The sequence below is a fragment of the Hydra vulgaris genome, chromosome 06, assembly GCF_038396675.1.
Source record: "Hydra vulgaris chromosome 06, alternate assembly HydraT2T_AEP".
In the NCBI taxonomy this organism is placed as follows: domain Eukaryota; kingdom Metazoa; phylum Cnidaria; class Hydrozoa; order Anthoathecata; family Hydridae; genus Hydra; species Hydra vulgaris.
The window spans coordinates 521093-540283 of NC_088925.1; the positions used below are offsets into that span (position 1 = coordinate 521093).

Consider the following 19191-nt stretch of genomic DNA (forward strand, 5'->3'; position numbering starts at 1 on the left):
ATTGTACCTCGTATAACCTCTTTAAACGATATTGAGTCTTTTTATCTCCTTTTTTGTTATGAAGGTGTTTTATATGATTTTTCTGCTCCTTTCCAACACAACCATTATACTCCTGTGATAATAAAAGGAAACTTAAAACGAAAAATTTTAAATGAAAGCACCAAAATGTCGCAGACTAAAATAAAATTTTATTTCGAGGCCAAACATCAAGATAGTAGTCTTTTATTGGATAATATAAAAAGGAAACCAATGGAAGTCTCTACTCAACCACCATTATCATTATCAAAATTTAGTAAAATTACATGTTGTGAATTATTTTCTTTACCGTCCAATAATTATGATATTGGTTATTTGGTTTCTAACTATACTAGTTATTCAAATGTTGCAAAAACCTTAAGTAATTCTGAACTTCAACATTCTGAACTTCAACAAATGGTGTTACTGGTGAAGGATTATTTGATATTTTGCTAAAAAGTATTTCAGATATTTCTTTAGATATCATGAATTGCCGAGGACAGTCATATGATGGTGCTGGAGCAATGGCTGGTCATATCAAAGGATTGTCCTCTCGCATTTTAAATCTAAATAAAAAAGCTTCATTTGTTCATTGCTATAGCCATAGGCTAAATTTAGCTATTTGTGCCTCGTGCAACATACAATATGTTAAGAATCTTCTGACACATGTTAAAGAAGTATCATATTTTTTTAATCTTTCACCTACGAGACAACAAAAGTTAGAGGAGCATATCGAAAGTACTGTTCCATCGGCTGTTAAAATAAAGTTAAAAGATGTTTGCAGGACACGTTGGGTGGAAAAAGTAAATGGATTCGACACTTTTCAAGAACTTTTTATTCCTTTGGTCTCTTGTCTTAAAGAGATGTCTTTAAATGTCAGTAAGAGTTTTAATCACTCAACATCTTCAAGTGCATCGTCTCTTCTGAAACTAATTACAGGTTTTGATTTTATTGTTGCTATGTGCATAACAAGAAATGTGTTTGACTTAACTCTTCCCATAACGCGAATGTTGCAGTCAAAGAGTAATGATATTTATGATGGTTTAAATCTTATTCAGGCGTTGAAAGATGTTGTATTTTCACTTAGAAATGTAGTTGATCAGCACCATCAAATGTGTTATGCACAGGCTTTAAAAATTGCACAAAATATTAATGTAGCCGAAACAAAGCCAAGAACTTCCTTTATTTCCAAAAACAGAGATAATACACCTTCTGAATCTATTTCTGATTATTTTAAGTTTGTTATCACGATTCCTTTGTTAGACCATCTCAGTGTTGAACTAGATACAAGGTTTGATGATACTACCTTAAAATGTTATAAAGCACTTGTGCTAGTTCCTAGAAAAATGATTTCAGTAGTGCAATGTTTTCGTGGCACCAGTTGGAAAGGCTCCATCATATTTTTCAGTGACTTTTATGGAACAGATTTACCGAATCCGCTTGCTTTGTCTGGTGAGCTTGATTTATGGGAAGCCTTCTGGTTAAATTTTAAAGGAGGTATCCCTTCTAATATTTCTAAGACTTTAAAAGCGATAAATTTTCCTGGTTTTGAAAACATAAAAGTTTGTCTAAAGTTACTTGCTACCTTTCCATTAACTTCATGTGAGTGTGAGCGGTCATTTTCTTCGCTTCGGCGCCTAAAAAATTACATGCGAAGCACCATGGTTCAGGACCGCCTAAATGGTTTAGCATTAATGAATATTCATACAGAGATAGTTATAGATATAAAAAAAGTCATTGATAAGTTTGCTACTATTAATCGTAGATTAACTTTTAAATAAAATTGAAATAAATATAAAATATATTAAAAAAAAATTTAAAAATATAAAGTTTAAAAAAATACAAATTACTAAAAATAAAAACAGAACAAAAAAAGTCATCTTTATTTGCGACTGGTAAAAAAAAACGGCTATTTTCATAGCCACAAATCTTTTTAAAACATTATTTGGCATAAAGAAATTATTGGCATACATCGCGTTACATAAGTTGGTTTCAGATATATCGTTGTTGCTGTTATCATTCTTTGTAAATGCTATGTTGTAATAATTATAGTGTAAACGTTTTTATTTTTTGAAGTTTTATGTATTATGTAAGTTTAAATAGAATAAAGATTTTAAAACTTACTTTTGCTATGCAAAATGTAAAACTAAGATTGAGGCATCTAATTTCTTTATATAAAATTCAATATTTATTATTATAATAAATAATTATTTTGTTATATTTATATTTTTTATGTTTGTTACAATATAAACATAATATATAATTATTTACGATAAAAATATAAGATGTGTAAAATGTGTAAGATTATAATTTAAAAATGGAATGTGAAAATATTAAGCTAATTTGTGAGTATAAATTAATCTAACTTGTCAATATAAATGAATTTTATGTAAATATACGACTTTACTATGGTAAGATGTCCTAGTAATATCCTTGCGTATTTTTTTTATAAATACAGAGTTGTCACTAGGGAAGAGCGGTGTCTAACCCCCCACCCCCTACAAAAACTTTATTGAAAAATTAGTCGGCAAATTTAGACTTGTATTAGGCAAGTTTTTAACTATAGTCAGCAAATGTCAGTAAACGATGACTTTTTTTTTTTTAGAAATAACTCGGCAAAAACATACGTTATTTCCTCCCCCCCCCCCCTCCTCCTCCTTGAAGATCTTTTCGGAATGGCCCTGTGTATATATATGGTGTATTATTCCTTCCCCTCCAACTCCGGAATTGTGGGGGGGGTGGGGAGGAGAAAAATTGCTCGTGGAAAAATCAGATGTACCCAAAAAATTTCCTGGATCCGCCCCTGTAACTAATTGAGAGGTAACGTAACTTTAAAAAAATCTATGTTTAAGACGTATTTTAGTTACGTCTCAAATCTAGATTGAGTTACGCCTCAATTTGCTACACTTTATAAAGTTAAAAAAAAAACAATTGAGACGTAACGTTGCTATACGCGATATTTTAAGGATCCAAAAAAAAGTACACGTATGTCTAGTCTAAGTCCTTTTTGAAAAAAATATTTTTTCAGTGTAAGTTATCAGAGAAGTAAAAGAAAAAGAGTTTATTTCAGACATGATTTCAGAACTTTTTGCCAATTTGTTTTTGGTTTGCATGTTTTATAATGACCAAGTTGCAAATGCTTAGACATTGGCAAGTACCATATAATTTATTCTAGTAATTTATCATATAATTTTATGAAGAGTCATAGAATTTCATTTTCAAATTTGAGTGGCAACCCTGAAACAATGTCAATGGTTGTTAAAAGTATACACATAAAGTTATATATATATATATAAATATATATATATATATATATATATATATATATATATATATATATATATATATATATATATATATATATATATATATATATATATATATATATATATATATACTCCTACTTTAAGATAACATGCGCAAAAACGTTTCCATAAAGCGACAGCAGTTTTTTAAAAAACAACAAAAAAAGTTTCGCGTCAAAACAACTTAATCCATACCGTAAACCGGGGTAACTTTGTATCAATTTTGATAAAGACGATAACTTTTTGAAAAAAAGGAACATTTTCCCAAAACTATTTTGATGCTCAAAGTTGTGCATTACTGTCATTTAATTAGTAAAATGGTGTATTCATTGTATTCACCAAATCCAAAATTTTATAGAAATAATGAAGTGGTCAATGTTACCCGGCAATGGGGTAACTTTGTCATAGTAAATTGTTTTTTTAGCACCAGAAATAAATTTAGCGTTATTAACCACATTTAATGTAATTTAAACTTACAGGTAACATTTATTTCAAAAAAGGTACCTAAAATATGTCAAGAAATTAAAAAAGGGACAATAAAAATAAATATAAACAGTATCAAAGAAGCATATTTCAAGCAAGCACACAACGTTGAAACAACGTTGAAATAACGTTGATCAACGTCGATCAACGTTATTTCAACGTTATTTCAACGTTGTGTGCTTGCTGGGATTAGCTAAGATAACTTGATTTTTTTAAATTAATTTTTAACCCAATGAAAAAAAAAACTTGCTAATTTTTTTATTAAATGTAAGAAAAAGCAAAAAAATAAGAGAGCACTATAGAATAAACAAACAATTTGAAACATAAACTCTGTTTTTTTTAAAAAAAATTTAGGCACCTCTTCAGTAATCTATCATAAATTCAATAGAGACTGATTCACCTTCAGATGCTGTTTGTGTTTCACTATAGTTTTTTACAGAGATAGATTCAATTTTAAGTCTTTTTTTTGGATATATATGTTTTATTCTTATTTTTACTTTGTGTAACATCTTTCTTATCACCACCTTCATTTTTTTCTCATTTAATATGTCTAAAAGGCTCTGGTCTAGAGTTTTATGAGGACTCTTAGACTCATCACGTAAATTTGTTTCATTGCAGTTCCAAATGTTAGAAGGTGGAATTTCTTTAAGCTCAAGTCTAATATTGTCAAAATAAATTTTTAATTGTTCTTTGTTTATAGCTGTACGTTTTCTTTTAATATTTGATGCATTTCTATGGGTTAACTGTGAACGTTTCACAAAACTTAAAACCCAAAAATCACCAATAAGACTGTTTTTAAATATTTTTAGAGTACGTTTTGCAATTTTAAATAACCAGGTACTAACATTTTAACATCACGTTTATTCAATGGAAATCCCCAATCACACAAAACACTTATTATAGATGAAAGTAACTGCTCCTCGTCATAAGTAAATTTGGTTAGTGCACCAATGCATATTTATGCTTTGACTTCATTTTATTATTTACAGTGTTTCTTGGTATACTAAACCTTTTTGAGGCTTGACGAATAGACATACTTTTATTAATTGCACCCATACACTCTTTCAAAAGAATGATATTAGAACAAGTGTTGTATGCATGTTTTCAAACACTATGCTTGTTATATTTACGAGGCATTATGCTTTAAACAAAAGTAAAATAAACAATACAAGCAAACTGCAATGTAGTAATTCATTAAACTATTATACAGTTTTATTAAATTGCAATTAAATTTGAAAATAAAAGTCTATAAATTTTAATTTTGTCATAAAGTTATTAAAATTATGATTTAGTAACAACAACAACATATAGTTTAACAAGAAAATATACATCTTTCAAAATCCTAAAATACATTCAAGCTAAAAACTGTTTTTCAAAATAAATTATTTGGATAACATGCTTCAAAAAAATATTCTAGTTATAATAAATAACGATCTTAAAATTAATACTGTTTACTTGGCCAAAATTACCCCAAAAGAGTATAAACTTACGGGATAACTTTGACCACCCTGTAAAAAAACCAGAATGTAGTTACTTGAGCCAAAAATTCGCTTTTCGCCTAATTTTATCTGAACGTTTGTCTTTAAAACAGAAGAAAAACTGAGTTGTTTGCTATTGTTTTATCTTCGCCCAGACAATATTCTGTTTTATAGTTTTTGATTGTGTTTTACTAAGATGTAGTTTTCATTCTTTTTCACTTATAGTAAAGAGCATTTGAAACAAACTTCAGATCAAAATTTAAGCAAGAAAGATTGCAATTACAAATAAAAAAAAAATAGTAAAACGTTACTTAACTGTTTAAAAGTTACAAATGTGAAATTAAAATTTTTAAAAACGGCTAAAGTTACCCTGCTGTCCAAATTTACCCCGGTAACTTTATGTATATATATATTTCTTAAGCAACGCAATAGCAATCATTGTGAACATATTTTAAAGAAAAACACGATATTTTTTAATCTTGACATGTTTCGTAGTTAACATACTACATTTTCAAAAGATAAAATAACAATTTAAAACTCTGGATATAAACATAAAATCAAAATTTGAAGACATTACAGAGAAATATAAACAGACAAATAGAATTGTTATAAACCAATACAAATTATAATACAAGTTATAATATCGTAAATAGCAAAAAAATAAAAATAAAGTTAAGTAAATTATAAAACAAAACAAAACAAAAAAAATAACTAGATAGACAAATATATATTATAATGAACAGTTTGTTTATTTAAAGATGGATTTTCCCATTTAATATGGAGTGCTGCTTTAATTTGTTTTTGTTAGAAGCAGTATCCAAGATTTTAAAACAATTTTAGTTACTTAGATTTTTACAACTAACAGATGAAATTAAATGCTTATAAACATTAGATTGTTTGTCACTAGTAAGATGCTATGAATCCTTGTTGTTAAGTGTCTGGAGGTTTCTCCTATATAACTGGCATTACATCCAGCACAAGAAAATTTGTAAACAACATTAGATTTGAGCAGCTTAGGGAATGGATCTTTTATACATAAACTGTTTTGTAACTTTTTGGTAGTGAAAATTAAATTAAAACATTTTTACAATATTTTTTAATGATCTTATTAACTTTAGATTTAGTAAAATTTGAGTAAAATCCTATAAATGGAAGCTTATAATATCTTATATTATGGTTATCAATACTATTCCTGAGCTTCAAACTCTGAATTAAAAATAGTGATAATATCATCCGCATAACATTTATAGAAAATTGGTATGAAGGAAGAGCAATTACTAACCCATTTTTGTTCGAGAAACCCAATAAAAGTATTAGCTAAAATTGGCGCTAAAGGATAACCCATGGCAACGCCATCTAATTGATCATAATATTTTCCATTAAATAAGAAATGAGAACCGGATGTTGAAATTTGAAGTAATTTTTTGAACTGAGCTTTAGAAAAATATTTTAAACACGTTTCATCTTTTAATTATAAATCAGTAGCTATATCTATAGTTTCGTTAGGTGGAATATTAGTAAATAAGCTTTCAACATCATAGGAAACTATATATTTGTTAGTTATATCAACTTGTTTTAATTTCTCCACAAAAGAATTACAGGCGGAATAAAATTTAGGTATTTAAGGAGACAATAAATCAGAAAGATATTTGGCAAGTTTATAATTATATGTCAAGATTATTGAAATAATTGGTCTAAAAGGTGGTAGAGAAGAATCTTTACTGAGTTTGTGCATCTTAGGTAAAGCATAAGTTCTTGCTGTTTGTGAACCAACAGGATATATTTTATTGTAAACATTATTTTCAAAACAATTATGTCTTTTAAGTTTCCAAAGATACCCTTGTAGAGATTGTTCTCTTTTAATAGTTGGATCGTCTTTTAACTCCTTAAATTTAGTTTTATCATTTATAATATTAGTTAAAGATTTAATATAGTCAGCCTTATTAAAAATAATTATGCCTTTCCCTTTGTCTGGTTTTGTGATTATAATGCTTTCATTTTTCTTTAGTCTCTTCAATATTTTGTGTTTCCTTGGACAACCTTCAGATGGTGTGTTTTTATATACATAATTGTTTGCTAAGTGAGAAAGTTCACTTTTAAGTTGAGGTTCTGAATCACTGCTTCTAAGTTGAGTATAGAGAAACTGTGCAATGCTATTAAACTGAGAGAAAACGTCCGTCTTTTTTATAAATACTGGCGGTAGAGCAAAATTAAAAACTAACCTTCTTTACCTTTTACTAACATTCTTTACTTTTTTACTTCCACATTTTACTTCTCCTTTTTACTTCTTTACCTTTTTCTAACCTTCCTTCTAAACACCAACACTTTGTTCATAATATGTCGTCATACACTTTACAACAGGATGAACTAGATTTATTAAACAACGGTCTTAAGTTAACAACAAGTTAACAACAGTCTTAACTTAAACAGCAAGAAATTTCAATTTTATTTTCACAATGAAAATACTTTACATCAAAATTAATAAATAAACTTTATTTATTATTTAATATTATAATTCAAATAATATTCTACCTTTAGTTCCGCAAGCCGTGCTACTATGCTGTGGCAACATTTTTTTTTTTTTTAAAAATGCTTTCTTTCTCTGGATGAATAAGGTTACATAAATAATCTCTTTCTGAAACATGTTTTCTTTCAAGTTCATATAAAAGTACATCCTATAATAAGATTAAAAAAAAAAGATTTAAAAAAAAAAAAGTACATCCTGAAAAAAATAAAAAAGTTAATTAGATTTTTATGTTAATTTCTGATTTTATTTTTCAAGGGAAAAGATTTTAGTTTAAAAGTTTAAAAAAAACAAAAAAAAATATTATTTCTTAAACTAAAAATAATCAAATAAATAAACCTGTAAAATTAAAAGATCATTAGTTTCTATTTTATTATAAATCTCTTTCAGCATTTGCTCTTCTTCGGAATACTTTCCATCTTTATAAAAATCGAGACGCTTTTTTGCAAGTTTTTCTTGAAGGTGACAATCATTAACTATTCTAAATTAAAAATTGTATAAAGTAAGAGCACTCCTAAAGGTTTCAATGGAAAAGTTTCTTAATATATAAATAATTTTTTTATGATAACTTTATAACTAAATAAATACTTAGATGAAAATGATATTTACTGACACTTAGATGTCAAGATTCTCAAAACAGCTGTGCTGTAGTTGCTTTCGAGAAATGTTTATCAAGCAGTTTTATTAATAATTATTTAAAAATAAATAAAATTTAAAAAATAAAGACAGTACTTATAAAATAAAAAAGTATTTATATCTTATTTCTATATTGCATGCAAGTATGTACATGTACCTTCAGTAATAAAAATAACCAAGGCATTAAACTCACCTACATCCAAGGAAACATGTTTCCAATATTCTATGAACATTCTTTGTGTCATAAATGAAAAAAGCTTAGTTTCATCAATTTTTTCCAGAGAAGTACTTTGAAAGAGCTTCACATTTTTAAAATTTATATTAAATAATTTAGCTAAATTGGTATATTGTTAATGTTATGAGAGTATTATACAACATAGATAACAAGAACATATCACATAACATTACATAATACTTGTTTACATAAAATTCAAACTGAATACTTAATGCATTTTTTTTTTTTAAACATCTTCATTTCCAACAAGGCTGCAAGCAACCACTATTAGAGTTGGAAGTTACTAGAAGAGGAAGTTATATAAAGAATGTAGAACAAGATAACAATTGACAGATGATTTTAAAGATTGCAATTTATATGAATCAGGAAAGCAAGATGAAGGAAGCGAATTCCAAAGAGTTGATGTTCGAGGAAAAAAACTAGACGAATAAGAGTTTTTGGAGCACTTAGGAACAGTCGCAGAAAATGGATGAGACTTAATTGAATGACGATTAACAAGAGAATGAATTTTAGTAGATGGCACAAGAGACGCTAGCTCTTGTGAACAATCGCTTCAAAAACGTTGAGTAAAAGCAATTGCTCTTTTTTATTCACCCGGCCTATTACTTTAGCAATTTTTTTTAAAAATAACTTTGCGATTGATTGATATCAAGGCGTACTTTATAACAGGCCTATTCACCGTGCGGATGACGTCATAAACTGGAAGCGAACATTTTGAACAGACATTAGACATAAAACTTGCATTCTTCTATTAGATGAAGTTTATGTAAAGACTATGTTGCAGTACCATGGGGGAACAGTTTTTGGAAAAGCAGTTAATAATCCATATGTTCTTGCAAATACTGTTTTAAGTTTTATGGTTATTACTTTGGTGGACCCAAATTTTTATGTAAAATGCTTCCTGTGCGTGACACCGATTCAAATTTTCTTTTTGAACAAACTACTTTTCTTTTATCTGCGATAAAAGCAGCCGGTAGTCATGTTATTTCTATAGTTTGTGATGGTAACAGGGTAAATCAAGCCTTTTTCAAAAAATTTGAGACAGATGGCATACCTTGGCGAACAAAAGATAATATATATCTTCTGTGTGATTTTGTGCAGCTTTTAGATAATATTCGCAATAATTGGATCACTGAAAAGTCACAGGAACTTGAATTTTTATTAATAAAGAAAAAAAAGTTGCCAAATGGTCTCATATTGTAGCATTGCATAAATTAGAATCAAATCAAATGATTAAAATGTCTAAATTTACAGATGTTGCTGTGTTCCCAAAATCAATTGAAAGGCAAAAAGTTTCAACTTGTCTGAAAATATTTTGTGAAGAAACAGTTTGTGCTTTAAAATGTAACCCAGAGTTAAAAGATGCTGATTATACTATTTCTTTTATTTCAATAATAACTTAATTTTGGAGAATTGTTAATGTTTATAGCCTTTATGCAGATGTACATATGCGTGATCCGAATCGGTCTGCTATTTTCTTTTCTGATGATTTGAATCTTCAAAAGCTGTTAGAATTTGGAAACATAGCTAAGCAAATGTGCTCTTCTCAAATAGTTCGTTTTAAAAGCTTCACTAAAGACACTTCTAAAAGTATCTATCATACTTGTAATGGTCTTGTTGAGTTATCAAAGTTCCTCTTGTCTACAAGTCATATTTTATCAAGTATGTTTTGTTTGGAACATTTACAACTGATCCTTTAGAAAAGCAGTTTAGAAAACTGAGACAGGGATCAGGAGGTACATATTTTATCAATGTTCAACAAATACTAGAGAAAGTGGGTATCATAAAAACAAAACTACTTTTGCAATTAGACAAATATGGTGTTGATCTTGATTTTACTCCATCAGGACATTCTTGTGAAAGATGTGGTTTTTAATTAAATGAAGAAAAATGTTTGATATTTGATAATTTGCAATTATCAAACATTGAATAAATTTACCAAGCATCTTTGATGTATTTAATAACTTATTAACTAGAATAAAAATTATTTGAAAATAAAACTTCCTTATTTGACATAAATCTCTTACATTTATTTTGTGACGTTCGTCAATAAATAAAGATACGCAACTCAACGTTCATTAAAAAAAACGATATGTCACATAGCACCCAAAGCTCAACTTCGAAATCGATTTCATCGTGAGATTGTCAGAAACTTTACCAGATATTATCATTGAGGAAACATTAATTGATGAATTTAAACAATTACTGGACAATTTTCAATCATTATAGTTACTACAGCTCATCATTTACCATAAATTCCACACAAAAGTAGCTGATATAAGAGTTGGGTATAGGCCCGTATACTCAGCTGATGATGAGTTTAACAAGACTGTGGCTTTATGTAACTTAATTAACTAACTAAAATGTATTTTATGTTGTAAAATTTATACCAATCAGACTGATTTAAATAGGTAGAACATACAACAAATGTTCACATATTGAGGAATTTAAATCAGGAGAACATGTAAGTAATGTACATACATCAACTAAGGGTTTGGGTTATTACAGGCAATCTTAATTCCAACTTTAACCCTTTTCCAAATGTATCTACTACTCCCAGCATGTTCTCTAAGTCAGTTGAAGCACGCACTTATTCATTCCGTTTCAAAAATATCAACTAAATATCTTTCATTTTGTAAAATATCATTCACAAAGTTGAAAGATTATGTTGTTAAATAGAGTTATGATATAGGTATAAAAACAAAGTTTAAATGGTTAAATATCAAAGACATGGTCAAACATCATGATAGACAAACTATAGATAACACATGATAGATTTAATCACAAGGAAAAATAGAAACAAAGTCACCATGTTAAAAGGGAAATCAAGATTTTTTTATTATAAGTTATATTATTATCATATTTTATTACTATTTCTATTATTATTATTATTATTATTATTATTATTATGTTATTATTATTATTATTATTATTATTATTATTATTATTATTATTATTATTGTTATTAGTATTATTATTAGCATTAAAATATACATATACTGTATACAAATTATCTGATTGTTAATGTTTTTAATATTTTACAGTATTAAAGATGTCTCAAGCTAAAAACCCGTTTTTTTATTATGTGTTGTATAGTTTTAACCAAGGCTATATCAGTTTTTTAATAAGGAACCTAATCAGAAACTGAATATTCCAGGTGTGGTTCTTTAAACATTTGAATAATTTACGTAGTTCGAGAGCCATAATTTCATCTCAGTGAATGTCTTTTTGAACATACCAGAACTCTATTTTGTTTTGTTTTGCTTTTGTTTGTTTGTTCGTACTTTTTATGCTTTTTAGTAACACTCTATTACTAGTTTTTAACTATATGAGAGGCACCTAACTAACTCCGTAAATTTAAGATGAACTTTGTAAATTATATCAACATGGTTAAAAAAAAGAACATTTTAAACTTATTTAAGATGCTAAAATATTTACATAGCTCAAAGAAGCAAAATATTAAACAACATTTTTTTATATTTAAAGAACTTATATTTTTTATATGTGAAAAAAAAAAGTTACTACTTATTGCCCGAGAATAAATCGTTATTCATTGTGGTCTGTTAAATGTGAGAAAGGTGGTTTAAAATAATCGTACTTTAAAAAATGCGGTACATAATATTATCCACAATGCAATACTTTTTGTATCTTAAATGTTATAATATAGGCTTTAAGATTGCGTTTGAATAAAAATAAATAAAAAAAAGACGTGTGTCGACAGGGACTTGTCGAAAGGCAATTGAAGTTTTTAAATTCATCAACAAATCAATGACTTCTGGCTATTTGAAAAAAAAATTATTTTATGAATAATCTGTGGCAAATCATTGAATAGTTGCTGCAGTTTTTTGCTATCACTTTACAACGAAGATTAACATCAACGTGATATGAACGATTTTGTGGAATTCCTATCGAAAATAAATATGCTTTGAACACTTTTAATTTGAAGTTAATAAATAAACACTAGAAAATGTCTTCAATACATTACAAGTTTCGCAGCAATTTGGAGTATAACACGATTACATTTGATTGTCAAGCCGTATCTTTAAATGACTTAAGAGACGCAATAATGTTACAGAAAAAAATTGCTAAGTCTCCTGATTATACCCTGGAAATTACAAATGCGCAAACAAAAGAAGGTATGAAGCATTTCAGATGCTGAGAAGTGCTTCTTGCCAGTTTAAAAAATTCATAACAATTCATGTTTAAAATAATTATTGTAAAGTATCTAACTAGTAGATCTGTAAAATACCAGTATATATAGTAAGGTCTGACCATATGTTCTCTTACTACATATGAATAATTATGATTATAAAATTTACAATTTTATGCTAATTATTATTAGTTACATATAAACATTCCTAAAATTAAAAAATAAAATTTCAAAAGCGATTAAGTTTTATCTCAAAATGCAATAAATAAATTTGCAGCTGAATATTTTTTAACAAATACTATTTTAATTTATTCAATATATTTTCATAACTTTTTATCAATATCTTGGCAACAGTTAAGAAGAAATCTAATATTGTCTATATTAATGTCATAATATAATTTAAGTAATGTAAATTATTATGATTAACATTCATTTTTGTTAATTGTTTGCATCAGATTGAATCTGATAAATATTTCTATCGGATTAATGCTAAAGATGTGGAAAAAAGTTAAATCTTATTTGTTCACATTTTTAAGTATGTTAAAGTATTAGATGTAACTAATTAATTTATAACTAGACCATTTAGCATTTTTTTTTAAATTATGTTTGTATAATACCAGTGAGTGATTTGAAGAATAATTGTTTTTAAAATAATTACTTTAATTCTTCTTGGCTGTACCAAGCATTTTTTTTCTATTTATGCACACGTTTCAAGTTCATTTTTAAATCAAGACTAAATGTTATTAGTTATTGCTAGTATTAAATATAGTCTATCATAATCCTAAATCTTGCGTTTAGTTAACAGTAAATAAAAAATTGTATGCATAGTAGGCTAAGCTATATCTTTGAGATATTGTGCTATTTTTAGAGAATTTAGCAAAAATATTAGTGTGTGATATATATATATATATATATATATATATATATATATATATATATATATATATATATATATATATATCAACATAATTAACATAACTAACATAATTTACATATATATATGTGTGTGTGTGTGTGTGTGTGTGTGTGTGTGTGTGTGTGTGTGTGTGTGTGTGTGTGTGTGTGTGTGTGTGTGTTTATATATATATATATATATATATATATATATATATATATATATATATATATATATATATATATATACACACACACACACTCACATATACTTAAATGAATACATATAAATATGCATGTAACTAGACTGCATCTTTTGTGTTGGGCTCTCATTTCTTTGTGGCTTTGTTTTACATGGTTTGTGCTCTTAAAAGTATCATAGAAGTGCTATCATATGCAACAAAAACAAAACTATTTTAATTTTTAGTTTCTTATTATAGAAGTTTATGTCACTTAATAAAAAAAAATTCGAAAAGTTTCGTTTTTTGTTATTTTTAAGCAAATTGGTAAGAGAAGATAAAGTACTAGTTAGAGAAAAAAAATTGAAAATTTTTTACTATGAATTTAAACTGGCAAAAGTGCTTCTCCTATAAGAGTATTTTATATGATTTAGTCTATGCCACTTTGTAGTTGTTATATTATATTGTAAATTTTTTAGAGAATGTATTTGATGCCAAATATATGTGAGTCACATATTAAACTTTTGTGTGTCTGTTTACTTGTCTTTACTTAAATAATCCCTAGTCCCTTATCTCTAAATAAATTTTTTCAAAATATTTAATAAAATTTTTTGAAAAAGTTTTTTTTTAAGTAACATTGTAACAAGAAACTTGTCATAAGTTGTGATAAGGCATTCAGTTTTAGTAACCAAGCTGTTTATTGACAGTTAAAGTCAATAACTGAGTATGATCCAGTATTTCATTCTGGTGATGATAATGTTTATAAATAGAAATTGAACTGAAAAAGGTAACATTTTTTCTTTCTTTGATTTTTTGAATATAACTTATTGTATCAAATTTTAAAGTAGAAGTTTTTATTAAAAAAAAAAGATTTGTTTAAACTAATACTTTTTTGATTTAAAAAAAAATAAAAAGTATAAGTTAAGTCATAATTTTTTAATTAAAAAAGAAATGAAAACCATATAAATTAAGATTTAATTTTTTACCTATGTTATTATAGGTTGCATTCTTAATTTTAGTTTTAAGTTATTTACCAATTAGTCCTTATTAAGATCAAAATAATAAACTTTCCGTTTATGAAGTTTTTTTAAATATGCAACATTTGTTCTTATTTAATACATCAAAGTAGGGTTTTACTTATCCATTGCCTGTTTATGAATATTTTAGTCAGAAATATTTATATGCTTTTATTATTTACAATATCTTCCCAAATAGAAAAAAATTATCAAATAATTTGGAAATAAAGAGTATTTACATTTTAATTCAATTTTTATTTATTTTGTGTTCGAAGTTCTTGCACTTTTCTGAATTCGCTTGCACAATTAACACATTCAGAGTTCTGGTGAGCAACATCTCATTTAATTTTATGTAATGAAATTCAAATTGAAATTTTATGTTTGTTATAACAAAAATTGAAAAGCCATTATTTGGTATTATATTATTTACTCTGATAGTACAAATTAATTAATTTAAAGTATTTTGAATATATATATATATATATATATATATATATATATATATATATATATATATATATATATATATATATATATATATATATATATATATGAATAAGTAAATTAATAGAAAATTGTTTATCAAATAAGTTACAGTTACATAGCACTTCATTAATAAATACTCATAAATAATGAAATTAATAAACTTTAATCTATACCAAAAATTAAATTACAGTAAAATTAAATTAATTAGAATTAGTAATATTTATTATATTACAGTATTTAAGTTATAAATGTCTTAAATACTGTAATATTTCACAAATTTGTGGAATATTTTGACACCATTATTAAAATTCTTTAAGTTTTTTTATTTCTGCTTTTTTTTTATTTTATGTTTTTTTAAAAAGCCGTTTGTTACTCTCATAGTACACGCACATACACACACATATATATACACACACACACATATATATACACATACATACGTACATACATACATACATACATACATACATACATACATACATATATACATGCATGCATGCATACATACACACAAATAATTTTAAATGTATCCTACAAAATAGAGTGCTTAAACACTCAAACAGAGCATTAATAAATTAGTAAAAAATCACTTTCAAATCAATTTTTTTTTCATTTAATACTGTGTTTCTATTTAAGACTTTTCTCCATAAAGACTAATCAGAAAAGTTCATCATCTAAAAGGTTCATTTCTGAGTCAAAGAAATTCTAAACTGTGTTAAAAAGTCAGGGAATATATTAAATATTGCAAAAGTCCTGGAAAAGTTAGGAAATTTTGATGGATTCAATTCAATTAATTTTTTTTACTTAATTTTTTTTTAGAAGTTTTCTTAATAACTCTTAATAAATTAAAACTTTCCAACTGTTTATTTATTTTTTCTTCATTTTTTTTTGTCTAAACTCAAACAAGTTGCAAAATTTAAAATCATGTTTTTTTTCAATGGTCTATTGAAAGTACTCCAGCTTGAAGTAATTGATTTTTAAAAAAATTTGAAAATCGCTGGTATCTACTAATACAGGTGCAGATCTGAATTTTTTGATAATTGAGTATCAGCCCTCGGAATTAGAAAATAAGTTTGGCAATAAACTGCTGACCTTAGCCTGTTAGAGATTGGCAAAAATAGAAATGAGGTCGGTAATTTTTTGCTGACCTCAAATACTTTTAGGTCGGCACTGCCATATGCCAACGCTAATTTCAAGGGCTATACCAACTTTGGGGCTAAATGTGGGAAAATCGGTTTTTCAAAATATAAATAATAGTATTGTAGACAAAAATAATAGTTTATTAAATTATTTAAATTAAATATAATATTTTAATTGACGAATATCATTATCTTTAAAAGTTAAATCTAAAATTTCTCTTTGCTTTTAGGTTATAAACTTTATTGGTTATTACTTTTGAATGAAATCATAGAGATTGTTGAATGTTTTCAAAACGCAAATATATAAATAATTTTGATAACTGTTAAATTGTTTTGAATTGTGTGGGCTGTCTATAACAAGATGCTTGCATTGTGTTCCACAATTTATTTTGTTTTTAAATATTTTAATATATTTAGAAAAATTATAATTGTTACAGCAATAAATATTACTGTTACTAATACTAATCTGAATATAATCTTTATTAAAAATAGTTTATTAAATACTTAAAAAAAAGACTAAACTGTGATAATTCGAACAAAAGGTGATTATGTTATGTATAAGATTGCTTTAAGAAATAAATTATAATGAGATATAATCTTTTTCAAATACCAAATTTAGATTTGATCAGTAATTTTTTTATGGTTGTATTGTCTAAATGATTTTTAATGTGGTTTTAACTAAATTTAATTGCAATGTGGTAATTAAAAATATGCTAAATGACACTCTTTAACTCTTGACGATATAAATACTAAACCTGAGTTAAGTTACAATTAATAGTTTTAAGCATTTTCGCTATGAAATGGTCTTCTATTGTGTTTATAGATGTATTTTTGTTAACATTTTTTGCTTACCTTATTCTATAAGATTTTGAAAAACAAAGAAAAGTAATAAGGACTAATGAAAAAAATGATTGGTGACTCTATTCAAATCCTTAATCAATGTAGCAGCATTTCCTTCATGTTCTCACTATTTAATCAATCATAATATGTAATAGTTTACTGTAAATAATTTTTGGTTAAAGTATTATTGAAAGTTGTATATAATTTTTTTAACTTATATTGTATAAATTATATTAGTATGCATCTTTTATAATAAATTTTACTACAAAATAAAAAATAATTTTGTTTTTATAAACAATGACTTTCTTAGACAACAAAAGTGTCTTTAATGAACTTTATTTTGCTTTAATAAACTTTATTTTATTTTTAAGAATCATTAATGTAAATACACTTAAAAAAATAAAATAAAAATAGTTGAATAAAAAATGACAAATGTTTTTGAAGAGGACTCAGTGAGGTTGTCGTCATTTATTAATATAGAAATGTTGACAGTATTGTGACATAACTGAGTTTTGTTGGAGTTAAAATTTACAAGCCACTTTGAGCCCTAATTTGTTACAGAAGTGAAATCAAATTTAAGATTGGCTGCCTGTTCTAAGCAATCCAAAAAGAGAAGATTTTTTTGTCAAAACAGGATTATAAAGTTGAGTTCTCAGCAAAAAGAGCTACTTTAAATGTAAGGTTGTTAGGAAAATCATCAATGCAGATAAGAAACAAAACAGGACCAAGGATAGAATCTTGACACACCCCAGAAGTTACAGGAAATGAAGAGATGAGTGTTGGTATTCGAGGATGACTTTAGTAAAGCGGTTAGAATGAAAGGATTTTATTAATCTCAAAAACTTTCCTAAATACACCATATGAAAAAAGTTTATACAGAAGACTAGCATGCTAAATTTTGTCAAAAGCTTTAGATATGTCAAAAGCAATAGCTCTAGCCTCTATGCCTCCATCTAATGCACAATAAAATCTTTCAGTCACAGCAGTTTGCAAGTCAGTTGAGTGAGAGGATCAAAAACTGTTTTGATTGTCTGATAGTAAGTTATTTTTATGTTAATAAAAAAACGTATAAACATAAGTAAAGATAAATAATTCAAAGTTTATTGTTAGTTTTTTGCGTTTGTTGTTTGTTTTTTGTGTTTTAGTTTTAGCTAAGTTTTTTTTATTTTATAAAGATTCCTTTTCTTTTTTTAATAAGAGTTTTTTTAGTTGAGTCTTGTAACTTTTGCCTGCACATTTTGAAAAATGCGTTAAAAGCCATTGTCAAATTGTCGAAAAGAATATTATTTGCATGGTCATATAATTATGTATGATTGTACACCATCTGTGAAAGCCTGCAGTATAACTATTTGTTCCTGAGTTCTTTCGTTAAACATAAATTTATGTATTTTTATTTTCAATATGAAGCTCACTGAATACTATTTACTTTTATTATTTATTTACAAACCTCTACAGGAAAAAAATCTGCTTTTTGGAACTAATTGTTTTAGAATGACGTAGCATTCTTGAATTGACTAACCCCTCAACAGGCATTTAGTAAGACTATAAGCAATTGTTGCTTATTCCAATTTTTTTTGTAAGCAAAGTTGATCTATGCCTAGAGGTTAATTTTTGTGATGTACAACTCATGGTTACTTGATAAAAAGCCAGTTAACAGTATATCTGGTGTCAAGAAGCATCAGCTATAATTTCTATGACCTATGTTTACATCATACTTCCTGTAATGTCATAATTTTAGTCACCTAATTGGAGTTATTTTTTTCTGCCTCCCATTTTATTTGGAGTTAAATTGTTAACTATACACACATGAA

At 26.4% G+C, this 19191-nt stretch overlaps 2 protein-coding genes across 3 annotated transcripts in view; both read left to right on the plus strand.

Annotated features, from left to right (window-relative positions):
* Nucleotides 1–500: 500 nt before the first annotated feature.
* Nucleotides 501–1796, plus strand: LOC136082085 (52 kDa repressor of the inhibitor of the protein kinase-like). Its single transcript, XM_065800663.1, has one exon. The coding sequence runs from the start codon at nt 501–503 to the stop codon at nt 1794–1796; it is 1296 nt and encodes a 431-aa protein (XP_065656735.1).
* Nucleotides 1797–12278: 10482 nt separating this feature from the next.
* The window catches only part of LOC100201689 (E3 ubiquitin-protein ligase RBBP6), a 40321-nt gene continuing 33408 nt past the window's right edge, over nt 12279–19191 (plus strand). Inside the window, exon 1 of one of the 2 annotated variants that reach the window (XM_065798901.1) lies at nt 12279–12812. In XM_065798901.1, coding sequence (XP_065654973.1) covers nt 12644–12812 — 169 coding nt within the window. In that variant the 5' untranslated portion in view covers nt 12279–12643. The remainder of the gene's footprint in view (nt 12813–19191) is intronic. The other variant, XM_065798902.1, reaches the window with a different exon arrangement.

What these genes read in the sequence shown, in the direction of transcription:
- LOC136082085 (XM_065800663.1), top strand. Translation starts at nt 501, where the DNA reads ATGAATTGCCGAGGACAGTCATATGATGGTGCTGGAGCAATGGCTGGT.